Genomic DNA, 18,443 nt, shown 5'->3' on the forward strand with positions numbered 1-18,443 from the left:
AGGGTATAGAAGTAGCACTGCAATCAGCAAGTTGGCCATTTGCTCCACGTCACTGATACACAGTCAAGACCCTAGTCCCATCTACTTAACATGGATGTAATTTATGCAGCTCTGGAAACCAACTGCCCGGGGAAAACTACTTTTCTAACTTTTGTTATACTTCTCCATAATCTTTAACTATGGAACTATCAAGCCTCAGTAACCATTTCCGATCACTATTACTAGCCCCCAATCTATCTTCACAAATTATTAAATTCCTCACTTTGCTTTGTTATTTCTTCTCTCTCCCAAGACCACAAGGACTCAAAGAGTCAATTCAGGCTGCTATTCAGGAATAGTATTATTGCCAGATGAAACCTAAAGAGGCCAGCTTACATATGTGGAAACTAGTAGGCATTCTAAAAAACCAGGGGCTATGGCACAGTGTGTTTGAAGGTACCAAGAATGCTGCTTTATTTTTTTTTAATTTTATTTATTTATTCATAGACACAGAGAGAGGGGGGCAGAGACACAGACAGAGGGAGAAGCAGGTTCTATGCAGGGAGCCCGATGTGGGACTCGATCCCAGGTCTCCAGGATCACAACCCAGGCTGCAGGCGGCACCAAACCACTGCGCCACCGGGGCTGCCCTGCTGCTTATTTTCAATACCTACCTCTATCCCGCTGGCTTACCGGATTTCTTGCAAAGTTGTCAATTACAACAACAACAAAAATCTAACCTTTAGGTTAGGCTTTTATATTTCTAAGATTCTCTACATTAAAATGCAAATAGCCATGGAAAGAATAGACTAGGTCTGTGACACATCAGATTGTTTTCCATTAAAACACTGGCACAGCGGTTTGGCACCGCCTGCAGCCCAGGGTGTGATCCTGCGGACCTGGGATCGAGTCCCACGTCGGGCTCCCTGCATGGAGCCTGCTTCTCTCTCTGCCTGTGTCTCTGTCACTCTTTCGCTCTCTCTGAATAAATAAATAAATAAATCTTTAAAAAAAAAAATCTTTAAAAAAATAAATAAATAAAACACCAAACAGGGCAGCCGGGGTGGCTCAGTGGTTTAGCAGATGGCCTAGCGCCGCCTTCGGCCCGGGGCATGGCCCTGGGGATCCGAAATCGAGTCCTGTGTTGGGCTCCCTGCGTGGAGCCCGCTTCTCCCTCTGCCTGTTTCTGCCTCTCTCTCTCCTCTCTGTGTATTCTCATGAATAAATAAATTAAAATCTTTGAAAAAATAAATAAAAAATAAATAAAACACCAAATAGACAACAAATCCCTACAAGAATAGGACAGATAAATACTAGTGAAAAGGGGGTGAGGAAAAGTATGATTTACCAAGCATTGCCTAAGAGTAAACTCCTGGTAAATTATTGCCCTGGGGAACACTAGGGATACAGAGAGGAGCGTGAAAGCCCTAGGCCCTAGGAAAAATGGAAGAGGTAATGTTGGTAGAAGAAAACTGAGAAAAGGGAACTCAAAAACAAATTAACCACTTTACAATCTGGTTTCAGGCTAGTTGGAATGTTCAACTCCCAAGGGGCATAATCCCAGTGCAGCAGCACAGTATGAAGCAATCCTGAATACCAGCTCTATCTTTGGTTACCAAAGTCTGGGAAAAGCAGGATAACAATCTCTCAGACCAGTAATTGCCAATGGAATATATCACATATAACATGGGAGATTTCTTAACCTTTCTGTCCCTCCACCCACATTCCAAACTCCACCCCAAGCCAGGTGAAAAACTTGAGGGGGAGGAGAGGTGCAGGGAGAAAAGTGCACATGTATAGTTCATAGAAGTTCCTCAATGACCAAATGGTTGACATGTATTCCTTTTCTTCCTCCACTTGAGTCTAGTTAAATCCCAGTTCCACCAATGTGATAAGCAGATCCAGCACACTATCAGTTCAAAGAAGTTCTTAAAACTGTTACATTTAAACTGATAACATGATTCTGATTGCCACCTAGTGGGAGAGAGAAAATTAATCACAAGCAAAACTGAGGAAGAACAATCAATGCTTTCTATACTCGAATGGCCAGTTTCCCAAAGTATGGTTACACGTAAGATAATTTTTAGGTAGCACAAGGATTAGTGCTATCTTAACTACTTGATATTTATCACAACACATATTAGAATAAAGGATAAACAATACTTAAACTCATCATTTCACAAATCTGTGAAGATGTGGCTAAATTAAGCCTAATTTTAAGAAGTAAACAGATTTGGGATCCCTGGGTGGCGCAGTGGTTTAGCGCCTGCCTTTGGCCCAGGGCGTGATCCTGGAGCCCCGGGATCGAATCCCACATCGGGCTCCCGGTGCATGGAGCCTGCTTCTCCCTCTGCCTATGTCTCTGCCTCTTTCTCTCTCTCTGTGTGACTATCATAAATAAATTAAAAAAAATTTTTTTTAAAGTAAACAGATTTTAAAATATATCTTATAGTATTACACAATATTGTAATGGGACATCACCAAAGTTATATGGTAACTCTAAAATGATCAATGTTTTAGAAATAGTTATCAAAGCTGGCTCTTCTAGTGGAAGATAACTTCCCTCAGTGTGTCTGAAGTGTTTTTTATGCATATAAAGTGAAGTAACCCATCTTTTAATAGAACTAAAAATGTGTTTAGGTATTCCTACTTCTTTTCTCATCAAATAATAGTTCCTATTTTCTTAAACAGAAATTATTTGACAAGCAAATTGGCATTCAATACTGCAAGTCCCAATAAATACTTGCTTTCCTTAAAACATGCTTACCTAGGTAGTTATCCCATGATTGTGAATAGTTGATTCTTTCTCATTTTGACAAGTTTCATTACAGAAAATATATTTCCATTTAATCTACACGGTTAAACAGATTCTCAGAAAACTGGATGAACTCCTGCCAACTTATTGCAATGGAATGCACTTTAATGACCTATGTTCTATTGTCACAGTGGTCAATTATTTATCATAGAATTTAGAGGTTTCAAAAAAAATCCTGAACATTCACTTAGCATTCATAAGTTCTTGTATTCACTTGATGTTGGAATACACAAGTGAAAATTATAAGATTCATTTCATTATCTTCTGTGATGGCCATTATATAAATGACAATGATACATTTCTCTGCCATCTCTAGCTTCAGAAAAGACTAAAAAATTACGTATCTGGAAAATGGAAATAGGATTATGAAGACTAGCTTACATCAATCCTCCTTCATCTCCTGGATCAGAATCTATTGCCACTATTGACAAAATTAAGATTCTGTGGGCAAGGAACAGGTATGGTGGTTGAATAGTTGTTGAGTATTTACCCAACAGCATCTGCCACATCTCCCACCGCAAGCACAGTTTCTCTCTGAGGAGGCAACCACTCTTAACATCTACTACTTAGGGGGATCCCTGGGTGGCTCGGTGGTTTGGCACCTGTCTTCGGCCCAGGGAGTGATCCTGAAGTCCCGGGATTGAGTCCGCATCGGGCTCCCTGCATGGAGCCTGCTTCTCCCTCTGTCTGTGTCTCTGCCTCTCTGTGTCTCTCATGAATAAATAAATAAAACCTTAAAAAAAACCCAGAAACATCTAATTATTTTTCCAGAGCCACTTATACATATTGTATTATATATAGTTTTAAAATTTATTTTTACCCAAATGGCGGTACATTATATACACTGTTTTGAACTTTTCTGATTTAACAAGTTGAAGACTTGTTCCATTTTGATATGTAATAAAGCCATTTCCTTCTTTTTAATGGATGAAAAATATTCCATTTTATCAATGTGCCAAAATTTATTTATCCAGTCCTGTAAGAAAAGACATTCTGGTTGTTTTAAATCTTTTACTATTATAAAAAAATATTGTGTTAAAAACGTTGTACATATATTATTTGACATTATGAGTTAATGCTTAGAAATGAAATTGGTGAGCCATATAAACTTTGGAATTGGCTGCTGGCATTTTTGGGGGCGAGGGGAAACATTAAATTTATGGAGTAAAATTTAAAGAGCATTAACTGTATTTTGGAGTCCTTCCACTGAATGCAAAATATGCCTTTTCATTATATGTCATATTTTACCAATTCTAACATATACACTTCTAAAATATGGTTAGATCTCATAATCCAGTACATCTTCTAATCACTGTCAGCTGTCATAAAAGTGGTGTCATTCCTGGTGGTATGACAGATAATTGTAATTTCTGGTCATTTCAGTCACCAAACCATTTAAGAAGAAATATGGGCCATAATATTGTCAGAAAACCTTCTGTGACACCTTCTGGTAAGATTAGGAAAGTGCAAGCATCCAAACTAAAAGAAAGTGTCAGCAATTTGAAAGAAAATTCTTTTAACAAATACTGCATTATTAACATCCTTAATGATACAAAGGACAATTAGGTATGGGAGGGAAAAAAATCCCAATTTTGATAACACCAAATCAGAAAATTGATGGCAAGGAATCATATTCTAAAGGTGAAGCATTAGTAGTATCTTAAATGATATATTTTGTTTTTACTGTTATAATAGCATAAGAGATATATGATAAAATACCAAATAAGCTCAAGAGTTCTTTCAGTAAATTAAAAAAATATATCTTTACGTACTAAGAGATTATTGTATCAGATGTTTTGGTAGCAGTTTATCTTAGTGTTATATTACCAAAAATCAAGAACAGTTCAACTCACAATCAGCATTTCAGATATGAAAAAATACTCTAAACCTTAAAGTTTCTCTCATGTAGATTTTCTAAAAGATTTTATTTATTCATGAGAGACACAGAGAAAGAGAGAGGCAGAGACACAGGGAGAGGGGAAAAGCAGGCTCCATGCAGGGAGCCTGACATGGGACTCCATCCCGGGTCTCCAGGATTACACATGGGGTCGAAGGCGGCGCTAAACTGCTGACCCACCGGGGCTGCCCTCTCATGTAGATTTTGCACATTGTTAAGGCTACTCTTATCTCATTTTTTTCTTTCCTTCCATTACATTCTCTTACTGGAATACTACTTTTTCTTATTTTGTAAAGAGCCACTTTACTGAATTCTCACTTACAATAATTTTGCAGTGGTTTATTTTAGGTTTTCCAGGTATGCAATGAAATATAAATTTTAAGCTCAAATTATCTTAAACTTTCTGCTGCAATTTAAGCTCAGGTAAGGATTATGTATTAATTTTACTGTTTTATCCCCAGTACCTAGCATATTACTTTGCACAGAGCAGGTAATCAATATATTTGTTAAATATATTATATAAATACATCTTATTTTGTAAAATTTAACCCAACCCATTCCAAAGACGGTGAGCTTAGTCAAAAAAGTCAAATGTAAAAGACAAAAGAATATTCATATTTTTCCCCTCCCACATACAAATGCTGTTAAGTAATTGGATGTTTTATATTCAAAGCTATATATATTTGGTTACATAATTAGTTCTAGTCTAATAATTAAAACTCTAATTATGAAATAAGTATTTTATTTTAATCTCTTACCTTTTGGATCTTAGATCTGATGAATCAAACTGGATATTCATAGGTCCAGGATTTACTTCATGATCTACCTCAGGGATGAGAAGATGCCTAGAATCACTATCCATGTTTGTCACTTTTCTTAGGCTCTAAACACTGATCAGGTCAGTCCTATATAAACCAGAAAGGATAAAAAAATATAAAACTTAATTAAAAATTATTTTCCTATTAACAGGTAATACGGCTGCATGCTTAAGATACTGGAAAAATACAGGAATTTGCTGATGATATCTTAATGAGGTATAGGGCTAAAATGTTTTATCAGAAATTAGCTAAGCTGAATTGTAGTTACTGTTTTTCTCAGCTTAATAAAAAAGTAAGTGGGGCAATCCATTTCTAGTAATAAAGCAGATTAGCCTATTTGGACCCATTTTCCCATAGAAAACAACTAAAACTATTGGATAAAATACAGAAAACATCTTTTGAAAAGCATCAAAAATAATGATGATAATCAGGTGATTAGTAGGTACAGTTAAGGAACCTAGTGAGGTAAATAGCTCAAGAAATTGCTTCTGCCTGGAGGGTATTTGCTGTTCAGAAAAAGATGGGACTGAGGTTTTCAAGGCCTTGTGAAGTACTTGGGAAATATAAGACAAAACCTGGGATTTACTCAGAGCAAGGAATGATATAATAAGAAATCATCCCCTTTCCTTCCTCACAATAATATAGCTGGGAGTACAAAAATCTTTACCATTAGATGAGGGATTAGCAAGCAGTAGAAATGTCACTCCCTGACATGAGAACTACAAACCAAATTTCCTGACACTGCCCACAGGCAGTTTGTGTGTGTACACATGTGCATGCATGCATACATGCATGTCTGCATCTGTAGAAGGGGAAGTGTTATATACTATAAACTGCACTTCATGTGGATTTGCAAAGAGGGCAAAGAACACTTAAAGTTGTGAATATAATTTAAGGTTAACTTGCTTGGTACAACTTCTAGGTAACTGCTAAAAACAAATGTAAATCTTTTCTTGGAGGACACACCTTGATCCTATGCCTCAAAGATCTGCTAACAATCTTTCAAGGATGATGAACAGTATACAGCCAAAAATAACCTAGCATGCAAAGAAATAAAATACTATTAAGTGAGAACCAGAAGAAACACCAGCTTAAATAGATTTATAAAGACTTCCAACTATAGGGATTATCAAAACAAGATTAGAAAAAAAAACAAGATTAGAAAATAATTATGTTTCCTGTTTTTAAATAAAAGATAAAGTAGATACATATACAGTGGAATAGTATTCAGCCAATAGATCTAGAGAAGGTAATGATAAGCAAAAAAAAAGCCAGTCAGAGAAAGACAAATACTATATGTCACTCATATGTGCAATTTAAGAAACAAAACAGCAAGCAAAGGAAAAAAAAGAGACAAACCAAAAAAACAGACTCTTAACTATAGAAAACAGATGGTAACCAGAGGGGAGGTGGAGAGGTAGGTGGGGAGATGGGTGAAATAGGTGATGGGGATTAAGAAGTGCACTTATCTTGATGAGCACTGAGTAATATATGGAACTGCTGAAACACTATATTATACGCTAAAACTAATACAGGGACATGTGGGTGGCTCAGTGGTTGAGCGTCTGCCTTCGGCTCAGGGAGTGATCTCGGGGTCCTGGGATTGAGTCCTGCATTGGCTCCCTATATGGAGTCTGCTTCTCCCTCTGCCTGTGTCTCTGCCTCTCTCTGTGTTGCTCATGAATAAATAAAATCTTTTTAAAAAAGTTTTTTTTCCCCTTCTTTTGCCAACTTTGTATTAATTTTTGTTTAAGGGTGCCTGGGTGGCTCAGTTGGTTAAGTGCCTGTTTTTGGCTCAGGTCATGACCTGAGGGTCCTGGGATTGAGCCCTGTGACAGGCTCCCCGCTGAGTGGGGAATCTGCTTGCTCTCTCCCTCTGCCTCTCCACACTGCTCATGCTCACTCACAAATAAATACATAAAAAATCTTTTTTTTTTTTTAAAAGAATTTTTGATTTAATGGGGTGCCTGGGTAGCTCAGTCAGTTAAGTGGTGGACTCTTGATTTTAGCCTAGGTCATGATTTCAGGGTCCTGGTATTGAGCACTCTATTAGGCTCTGTACTCAGCAGGGAGTCTAGTCTGCTTGAAGATTCTGTCTGTTTCTCTCTCTCTCCCTCTGCCCTTCCCCCTGCTCATGCACGCTTTCTCTCTCTCAAATCTTTAAAAAAAAAAAAAAAAAGAAATTTTGATTTAATATGTATTAATTACATTAATCTCACTTTGCATATATGAAGCTCATTTCACTAAATTAGCTTATAACTTCAAATATGATTCCCAGTACATGCTGCAATAAATATATTCTGTAAAGCAAACAACAAATAAAGACAAAGTGGAGATTACCAAAAAGTAACTTGTTTGACAAGAACCAGAATGAATTTTAACTCCTCCCAATAGTAAGATAGCCAAAATTTAAAACTTGATGGGTGAATTTAAAAGTTTAAAACTGGGATGCCTGGATGGCTCAATGGTTGAGCATCTGCCTTCGGCTCAAGGCTTGAGATGCCTTGGAGTCCCACAATGGAGTCCCACAATGGGCTCCCCACAGGGAGCCTGTTTCTCCCTCTGCTTATGTCTCTGCCTCTCTCAAAAATAAATAAATAAAATCTTTTAAAAAATAAAAGTTCAAAACTAATGACCTAGAAGACAAATCAGAAGAAACTATCTAGAATGGCAAAAAGAGAAAAAAAGACAGAAAATGTGGAAGACAAGTTAAGAGACATGGGAGATAGAGAAGGTCTAATATGCATGTAATTGGAGAACCATAGAGAGGAGATAGCAGAAGTAATATTTGAAGAGATAGTGCCTAAGAATTTTCTACAATTCATTAAAGATAACAATTTGCAGATTCAAGAAGTTTAACGAATTCCAAGCAGAATTAATAAACAATATCATAGAGCAGAAAAAAAAAGAATTAAAATTTCAGACCAAAGGGGAAAAAAGTCAAGTGAAGGTCTTGGAATTAGTGTTCTAAAGTGTTTGTATTGTCTAGATCAGCATTATATTTTGAAGCAATGCATGCTGCAATTTTAAAGGTAACTTTAAAACAATACATAACTTAAAATCTAGTAGAATAGAAAAAGAGAATGATAAAAAAAATGCAGATCTAAACAAAAGCAAGAAAAGGAGAAAAACATAAAAAACCTAGGAGAAATAACATAAAATAGAAAAGATCCTCCCATTCTTTCTTGAACCCATGCTAATCAGGCTATCTTCCCCATCACTACAGAGAAAGTGCTCTTGTTAGATTGCCAATGACTTAAATCCAATGGTCATTTTTCAGTATTTAACTCACTTGTCTTATCAGAAATAAGTGACATAAGTCAACACTTTCTTTCTTAAACTAGATTCACTAGGGTTCTAGGTTTTCTCTACACCCTCCTGGTCTCTCCTCTTTCTTTGTCTCATTTTCTATTTATTTCTTGTGTCCTAGAATTCTTAAAATTGCAGTCTCAAGGTTCAGCCTTGGTTCTCAATCTGTACGTAATGTTATCTACCCTCAATCTGTAGGTAATATTATCCAATCTCACGGTTTTAGTAATACTATTTGCATTACATAATACAGCAGCCACTAGTCACATGTAGCTGTATATATTAAAATTAAATTTAAAAATATTCAGTACTTGAGTCACACTAACCACATTTGAAGTGTTCAACAGCCACATGTGGCTAGTGGCTACCAAACTACACAGTGTAGATATAAAACATTTCCATCACTGCAGAAAGTTCTATTGATCTAGACAATGATACTTCCACAGTAACATTTCCAGCCAACATTTCCCTCCTGGATTTCACACTTGCATATCCAACTGTCTAATCTTTTAGATCAAACTAACATCTTTTTTTTAAAAAGTTGTATTTATTTATTTAGAGAAAGAGAGAGTGCATACAAGCAGAGGGAGAAAGAGAATCCTAAGCAAACTCCCTGCTGAGCACAGAGCCTGATGCAGGGTTCGATCTCAGGACCCTGGGATCATGACCTGAGCTAAAATCAAGAGTCAGACACTCGCTCAACTGACTGAGACATGAAAGTGTCCCCACTTTAATAATATAACTGATACAGAACATTGTATTATACAATGTAATGATTCGACATATGTATATATTATTAACATCTTATTTGGATATAATGGACAATATATCCAAAACTGAACTTTTAGTTTTTTCCCCAAAAAACTATCCTACTCATTGTTTTCCTGATTTCAAATGATGGCATCTAAATACTATTTATTCAGGTCAAAATTCTTGGGGGTATCCATGACTTTTTTTCTCAGTGTACATTCAATCTATTAGGAAAATAGTGTTGGCTTTCTCTTCAAGTATATCCAGGGTCTGGCCACCATCACTTATTACCAAGATTTCTACAACATTCTGATGGAGATCCCTGCTTCTACCCTATGCCCTTACAGTCTACTCTGTACATAGCAGGCAGAGTTATAGAGAGTTATAGAGAAGCACTTGATCTCACCCAATTGGTTTTTATCACTAGGCAAAATGCCATTAGTGGGCAGGGACTATGGATGCTGCTAAATATCCTACAAAGAACAAGACAGCCTCCTACAACAAAGAATTATTCAGTCCAAAATGTCAATAGTTCTAAGGTTGAGAAACCCTGCTCTAGGTAAGTAGAATGTGATTTTACCTAGGTAAGTAGGTTGTGATAGGAAGGGACAGGAAAGTATCTTATATGGTGATGGCAATATTGTATTCTTCAACTTGATTCTGGTTTGCTTTATAATTTACTCTAAAATTACATACATGTTTTATGCACTTTTCTGTACGCATGTTGCATTTCACACATAAGCAAACACAAACACCAAGTTCCATAAAGTGAAATAAATAGGTTTTAACATTTAAAGGCAAGTGCTTTATCTTTATTCCTCAATTCTAAGTTACTATGATTATCTTCGTTTTATAAATAAGGAGACCAAGGCACAGAGAAGTTAACCAATTACAAAGTTAGTAAGTGGGAGAGCTAGAATTCAAACCCAGGCAGTCTAGGCTCAGAGTCTATATGCTTTGCCATTATGCTGTGCTTCTTTCCTGACTTCTTAACAAGTAGTTTTATTGGTGCTGTATTTGTTTAACGGAGTCTTAAGACTGCTACTACTACTTTTCTAAATATAGCATTTATGACAGAGTAGAAAAAAAAGTTTTTGAGTCAGCAATCCTTACCTGCTACTCACTACCTATGTAACTGAAGGTTAACCATTTAACCTCCATTAATTTATTTTCTCATCAGTGAAACTGAAAAAATAACTTCCACCTCACTGGTGTGGTTGAAAATTAAGCAAAATGATGTGTATTATACTTAGTACTTCGTAATGGGAAAATAAATCTTAAAAAACGCATTATTATTTCTCTCAGAAAACAAATGAAAAAACTTTTTTTACATATGCAGCCTCTTGAGGTTTTCCTCTTTTTTCTAAGTGAAAAATTCTGCAGTAGAGGTAGTGGGAGGTAGGTGAAAGTCTTCAAAATGCCACTATTAAAGTGACAAAGATGTTGGTAACATATTCCATCCCTAGAATATGTGCATTTTCTTTCCTCTGTCATTCCCTTCCGTTTCCCTCTTCTGTTCTGTTTTCCTGCCCAGCATTTAAGCCAAAGCTCTCATTAACTTATCAGTCTTACCAGAGACAAAAAAAAGTGACTTTTCAAAAAAGTGAAATCAAAGTACTACCATCTCTAGTCATGAAGCGTTTTATTCTGTCTTCCTTTTGATAATCTCTTTTAAGATGAGACAACTAAAATATTGACTAATGGCAAACTCTGAACAATATATTCATTCAACAACGTCACACTGAGACTCTACAATGTACTGAAGTACTGAGAAAATAAACTTTTTTTAAACTCATGGTCCCCATCCTTAATAAACTTAAAAAATATTATTGGGCAGCTCGGGTGGCTCAGCGGTTTAGCGCTGCCTAAGACCCAGGATAGAGTCCCATGTCGGGCTCCCTGCATGGAGCCTGCTTCTACCTCTGCTTATGTCTTCTCTCTCTCTGTGTGTGTCTCTCATGAATAAATAAATAAAAACTTAAAAAAATATATTATTATTTTAGGAAACCTGGAAGTCAGGTAACTTGTCCTAAATCACTTAAAAAATAAAACCTAGCAGGATGTTAATTACCAACTCCAATTTTCAGTTCATCATTTCCTACACCAATTGTTAGTCCTGGCTGCTAAATTAACTTTGTAATAGATCAGTGCAAGATTAATCTCTTATGGTAAAAAGTTTACTTGCCTGTTTAAAACACAGATTCACAAAAAAATCAGATGTGAAGCATGAGAAATGATCCTGAATATAAAGTGTACATTATTTAATAGTCGTTATTAATCTTCCAATAAGATGGAAGTAACTGAGACAAAGTTAAGTAATTTCACAAAAATAATTAGTTAAGCAAAAAAACACAAACTTGATCTTTCAGTTCCTCCCTTTGCATAATAAAGCTAACTAATAATTCAGTTGATTTGTTTGGTCTTAAATTTTAAAACTAAAAAGCAGTATTTTTCAAGATTACTTTGAACTGCTAATTATAAAACTAGGATTGATAGTCCTATTAAACTTCCTTAATTTCACACTGTCAATGACTAATTAACTTGAAAAAACTGTTTCCTGGATATAAGGAGTGAAAATATATAAAATATCAATGAAAAATACATTTTAAATTAAGGTAGATATAGCACAGAAATTAAAAACTTGGGAAATCAAGATATTGTAGAGAAGTTATACTGTGTATTGGTTTGACTTCAAGTCTACTTGTTTACAATTTAAGTGAACTGTTATAATCCATCTGTTTATGACAAAGGTCAAAAAAATGTTGTTTTAGAAGTACAGTCATTTTGATATAAACAAAGTAAGTTGTGCTAGGATGTCATCATCTCATCTGTTTTCACTGATAAGAACTCAGGAGCTCAACTGCTTACCAATAAAAACATATGAACATGCAACTATGGCAAGAGGGTATCTGTACTATAAATAGTGAGTATGTGAGGACTATCAGTGTGTTTGGCATAGCCAAGGTGACTGCTGATCTAAAATAGCTCTCCAAAGACCTGGAGGCAATTAGATCCTGCTGAGGCAAAGGCTACTTTTGTCTGCAGTGGCAAAAGCTGTGTAGCAGCCCGGAGATCATCTTGCCCATCAACAGGGACACTGATCCTCCCTAACAACATGCTCTAACAGAAAGAGACTTTTACTTTTGTGCAGGCAGCTGGACATTAGCTCTGGTTGGCTAAGCTGTCTTTCCCAAGTACCAACTCCAAAAAGGTACACCTTAACTAAATTTGGACTTCATTCCTTTCATCTACCCTTGTATTGAACAAGAGTATGGTTAGTTTATCACTGATTTGGAATATGCTATATCTTTATTGGCTTATTAAGAGGCATTATTCTGTATACTATTGGCTTGTGAAATTCCCACAGTGAACCTACGTTAAATAAACCACTGGCAAATACAATCTCAGTCTCAGCATTAATTTGCCTCCTGAAAAAAACTGAAGTTATTAGCTTTACAGAATTTTTAAAAAAATTCTCTCAGTTTCAAAAATTAAACATTTTAGGAATTGAAAAGATGATTGTCAGCCAGGATCCTCTCATTAAAAAGAGTACATAAGAACCGGGGGAATATTCATTCAAAACAATTTAAGCACACAAAAATTTTTCTAAAAATCTATAAATTCCTTTGTGTAAACATTTAGAAGCATGCCAGGCACTGTTATACTCCATAGATAAGTTTGCTATTATTTCTGAACTTAATAAAACCAAACTTTTTTGTTTGTTTGTTTGTTTTTTTTAATAAAACCAAACTTAATGAAATTTGTATACTGTAAGAGAAAAGTCATCAATTGAATTGATAAATGCTAGAGAAAAATTTTAATATTGATGAGGAGACACAATCTTATTGCTCCTCAATCTCTAAAAACTGAGAAAATCACCTTCAGAAAGTATTGTCAGGGTGTTCTTTATTTGAATTATACACAATAGTTAATTTGAGGCATGGTCTACACTGGTACATTAAGTAGAGTGTTGTCGTTTCCAGTATACCGTGGTGTCTGCCCAGACTTCTGTTTCTAACCAATACTCTCTGCAGTATAGGTTCCTATACTGAACTGAGAATGTGGCTGAGTTTAGGAAGAGAGGATTCTTTGAACTCCTGGAGATTAATACTTTCGCTAAGATTAAATGTTAGGAAACCCAGAACAAGAAAAATCTAGAAAGGTCCTTGGATTTCAGTCAGCCTTACCAGAAATGATAATCAAATTTAGGGAAAACATGAAAGGTGTTCAGGATTTGACATAAAGGTTTCAGTTTAATCACATACATGTATTTGTTCTGAGCAAATCTAAAATGTTGTGACACTGTCAAATTAGCTCTTTATTCCAAATAAGCAAGAACACTGATAATACCTCAATGATCTAAATAAGTTGTAAATGAGCCTGAAGTCTCTAGTGCTTTTCAAAGATTTAATAATATGCAAGTAAATATGGGACGCCTGGGTGGCTCTGGTTGAGCACCTCCCTTCAGCCCAGGGCATGATCCTGGGGGTCCCAGAATTGAGTCCCACATCGGGCTCCCTGCATGGAGCCTGCTTCTCCCTCTGCCTGTGTCTCTGCCTCTCTGTCTCTCAAGAATAAATAAATAAAATCTCTCTCAAGAATAAATAAATAAGGGATCCCTGGGTGGTGCAGCGGTTTGGCGCCTGCCTTTGGCCCAGGGCGCCATCCTGAAGACCCGGGATCGAATCCCACGTCGGGCTCCTAGTGCATGGAGCCTGCTTCTCCCTCTGCCTATGTCTCTGCCTCTCTCTCTCTCTCTCTCTGTGTGTGTGACTACCATAAAAAATAAATAAATAAATAAAAATTTAAAAAAGAATAAATAAATAAAATCTTTAAAAAAATTCAAGTAAATACAAAGAATTGTAAGAAAATTGGTAATTTTTAGTTGCCTCAATTAGTCGATTAGCCTGAGTTTCAAATACCCCAAGAATGCTATTTTGAAGGAAATGTAATGCTTTTTGGAATCTTGATGAGTACAACTACAAGATATTCTGAAGTCTGATGAATTAGACTGAGAGGCAAATTAGACTCCCACAACTAATATTATATAGGTAATAACACAAAACAGCACCATCAATGAATAACTAAAATGTTGAATACTTCTACACCATTAATTTGCCATAGACATAACACTGATACAGGGAGCTAAACGTGCAAGATGACATAAACAGATATACTCATTTCTAATGCTCACTCAATCCTCCGAGTTTTAAAACAAAGTCCCAGGGATCCCTGGGTGGCTCAGTAGTTTAGTGCCTGCCTTTGGCACAGGGTGTGATCCTGGAGTCCCGGGATCAAGTCCCGCGTCGGGCTCCCTGCATGGAGCCTGCCTCTCTCTCTCAGTGTCTCTCATGAATAAATAAATAAAATCTTTTTTTTTTTAAATTAAAAAATTAAAAAAAAAAAGTCCCAGAAGCAAGACTGTTAAGGTCAAAGCAAAGTCTTTTAATAATAAGTCCTACTTACTTTAAAATTGGTTTCAGTATGAAGTCTCAAGAGGAAAATGACAAATAACTGACCTGCTTGCTGATACCTGCATTGAAAAAGCCATAAAAAGGACATAGAAAGCAACCAAAGAAAGTTCGTATGACATTATTTTTAAAAGGTACTGATCTGTGAGTTTCAGTATATTTCAAAGGATGTCAGCTCTTTTCCAAAACATTAGGCTCAGAAGTGTCCTTTTACAATTCTTTGCAAAAGCAAATCTATTGTATCTAGCCAAGATGCTAGCAACAATCTGCAATAGGACCTATCAAGTATTTGTCCAAGAAATGTAGAGCTGACCCCTGAACAAAGTAGAAGTTAAAGGCACTTACCACAACCCTGCAGTTGAAAATGCAAATATAGCTTTTGACTTCCCCCCCAAACTTTACTAATAGCCTACTTTTGCCTGGAAGCCTTACTGACAGCATAAATAGTTGATTAACACATATTTTGTATATTGTACATGTTATAGAGTATTCTTACATAAAAGCTAGAGAAAACAAAATGTTATTAAGAAAGTCATAAGAAAAATACATTTACAGTACTATACTGTAAAAAATTCATGTAAAAATGGACCTGTGCAGTTCAACCTTGAGTTACAGATCAGTTGAATTATGGACCCACTATACAAGTATTTATATGTTCTTTTTCAGAGACTGAAAATTAGTATTACCTAATACCCTTGCATATGGTAGAGGTTGCGATTCAGCTTAGCAGAGCAGGGGTTGACAAACTTTTTCTGTAAAGGGCCAAATAATAAATATTTAGGCTTCGTGAGCCTTATGATCTCTGCAGCTACTCAACTCTGTCCTTTAGCACATAAGACAATATATAAATGAATGAACATGGGTATGTTTCAATAAGACTCTATAAAAAATACATCTGGCAGTAATAGTCATAGCAATTTGGTTGTAGTTTACTCACCTCTATACTATGTTAATGTAAATAAAAGCCAATGGAACCATATCATAAAAAAGGCAGCTTGGTGAAAAAAGTTATGCTATGTATATGTGTTTTTTTCTATATAAGTCTGTAACTGCTATAAAGTGTGGTAACATTATCTCAACCTCTTCCTTATAAATCATGTAATGGTCAGCCAATAAGAACTATACTGCTCCAATTCTGATGAAACATGCTTCCAAATTGATCAATTAATGCTTCAAAAAGTGTTAAAATTTGACAGTGCTGGAGGGCAATGTAGTCTGATAAACAAATTACCAGCCAAAACAATGCAATGGCACCAACGAACCTCTCCTCCAACACCAGGAACTGAAATTTAAGTGTATTATAAAATGCAGGCCCAGTAGCAGTTTTTAACCTCTTAATGATATTTTTTAACTTTTATATTCATATCTCCTTCTTTAAAAAAATACTATAATTATTTTATTTCATAATTCAGGTGAGTACTCCCATCCTCTTATGCTGTTTACCCTTCACTATACATATTTAAGGTATTGTAAAATCACGATTAACATACTATTTTTATATGACTGAGATATACAGCATTTAGGATTGAGAGAAGCAACCTAAGGCTGAGTGTTCTCAGAGCTCAAGTGGGCATACACTGGGAAAGGAAAGGTGACAGCTTAATTTGCTACCAACCTTTTACATTACTATGAAGTTTGTAGAGATTTTTCTTCAAGTTAAGACAGCGGTTTCTTTGATTTATTGAGACGTTTAAAAACTTTCCCTTCAGCGGCTGCTTATTATTTTGCATACATAAGCATTTTTAAATATGTATATATTTTGTATTGGAGTTCGATTTGCCAACACATAGTATGACACTATAACACCCAGGGCTCATCCCATCAAGTGCCCCCCTCAGTGCCTGTCACCCAGCCACCTCATCCCCCCGCCCACCTCCCCTTCCACCACCCCTCGTTCGTTTCCCAGAGTTAGGAGTCTCTCTCATGGTTTGTCACCCTCTCTGATTTATCATGATATGGTTTCACTCATACGGGGAATATAAAAAAAAAAATAGTGAAAGGAATTATAGGGTAAAGGAGAGAAAATGAGTACGTAAGCATAAAAGAAAAAAGGAGTAACACGTTTGCTGATCTACAGATCTCAGCAGTAGATTAAGGCACTACTTCAGAGTCATGAAATTTCGGTTTTAGTCCAGTTGGCAATTAACTGGCTGGCTGGTCATGCGCGAGGCAGTTTCTCCAACTTGGTGGACCGTCGTTTCCTCCTAAGTCCAGTAAGGAGAATGTGCTTGGCTAGCTTTTGAGGCTTTTCTCAAGGGCCTCTTCCAGTTCCGTATTCTAAGACAGCTAAGATGTAAAGCCACCTACTCCCATCAAGACACCCGCTCTCACGTTAGAGACCCGGGTGGGGGTGGGGGAGGGGGAGGGGAACGGGTGAGGAATGCGGCGAGGACTTCAAGGGTTTCGGGCCCGCCACCCATCTGTGGTCCTCGCTCAAGGCACGAAGGTGTTTCCTCCCCATCTCCTTTCTCCAGCTCTTCCCAACTCGAGGTAGGGAAAAGCCTCGCCGGCTCTCGCAATGATTCCAGTTCTCCTCTTTCTCACCCGGGGGTTTACCTCCCGTCTCCCCGCCTCTCTCCGAAGGCTCAAACAGGCACCGACTCCCTCACAGCCCCTCGAATTCTCTCAGCCCCCGCAGGAGCCGCCAGAGCCCGGAGAGAAGCGCGCGCCGCCCTTCCGGAGGGGTCTCTTCGGTCCCCGACTTCGGCCTCACCGCTCCCCCAAGAAGCAACTGTTCGACGCGCTTCATTAAGGAACTTCCCCGGTGACAGCCGGCTCCACAGCAAGCTCAGCGGCTCCCGCCGCTCCCCTTTGTCCCCTCCGCTCCCTCCGGAAGGGTGATTTTTGCAAGACCAGGAAACATGCCCTACCTGCGTCAGCCAAGCTCTCAATCTCGGAGAAGTCAGGAAGAAGGCGGAGACCCCTTCCCAAATCCTCTCAACTTGCGGCAGCAGGGCTTCTCTCCCCTTGAACAGGAAGAGGCAACAGCCTGGGCCGCGGGGGCCGGCGGGGGATGGAGTTCTGAGCGCTTTAAGCCGCCCGCCGCTGTGACACCTCCCGCCCCTGGGGACTACAACTCCCAGAGGCCTCTGCGATAGCCAACAAGCCTCTCGCCGCAGAGCCCAATCGTCCGGCTTTGGAAGGCGGGGCGGTCCAGGTGCGCAAATCTCATCTCTGCTGCTTGCTGTTCGGCCTTGGCGGCTATGCTAGCCTGAGGTCCGAAAGCTTAGGAGAAGAAATGCCGTCGCCTGCAGTCCTTACACCTCCAGAAGGCACCTAAGAAGGGGTTGACGTGGCATCTCATCTAGGGCTGAACTCCCATTATCTCTTTTCGGGGTCCTGTGGCTAGTGTTCTGTACTGTCGTCACTGCTTGAATCCCACCGCCCGCGGGGAAAACTGGGTT

General features: G+C 37.7%; 1 protein-coding gene across 4 annotated transcripts in view; it reads right to left on the bottom strand.

The window, feature by feature from the left end:
• The window catches only part of SLC38A9 (solute carrier family 38 member 9), an 83,019-nt gene extending 64,928 nt beyond the window's left edge, over positions 1–18,091 (bottom strand). Inside the window, exons 1-2 of one of the 4 annotated variants that reach the window (XM_041766930.1) lie at positions 17,910–18,091; positions 5,450–5,596 (exon numbers count right to left, since the gene is read on the bottom strand). In XM_041766930.1, coding sequence (XP_041622864.1) covers positions 5,450–5,553 — 104 coding nt within the window. In that variant the 5' untranslated portion in view covers positions 5,554–5,596; positions 17,910–18,091. Of the gene's footprint in view, positions 1–5,449; positions 5,597–17,909 lie in introns of those variants that run through there. The other 3 variants (XM_041766931.1, XM_041766934.1, XM_041766933.1) reach the window with 3 other exon arrangements.
• Between the last annotated feature and the right edge of the window lie 352 nt (positions 18,092–18,443).

This window comes from Vulpes lagopus, chromosome 8 (genome assembly GCF_018345385.1).
Source record: "Vulpes lagopus strain Blue_001 chromosome 8, ASM1834538v1, whole genome shotgun sequence".
Classification (NCBI taxonomy): Eukaryota; Metazoa; Chordata; class Mammalia; order Carnivora; family Canidae; genus Vulpes; species Vulpes lagopus.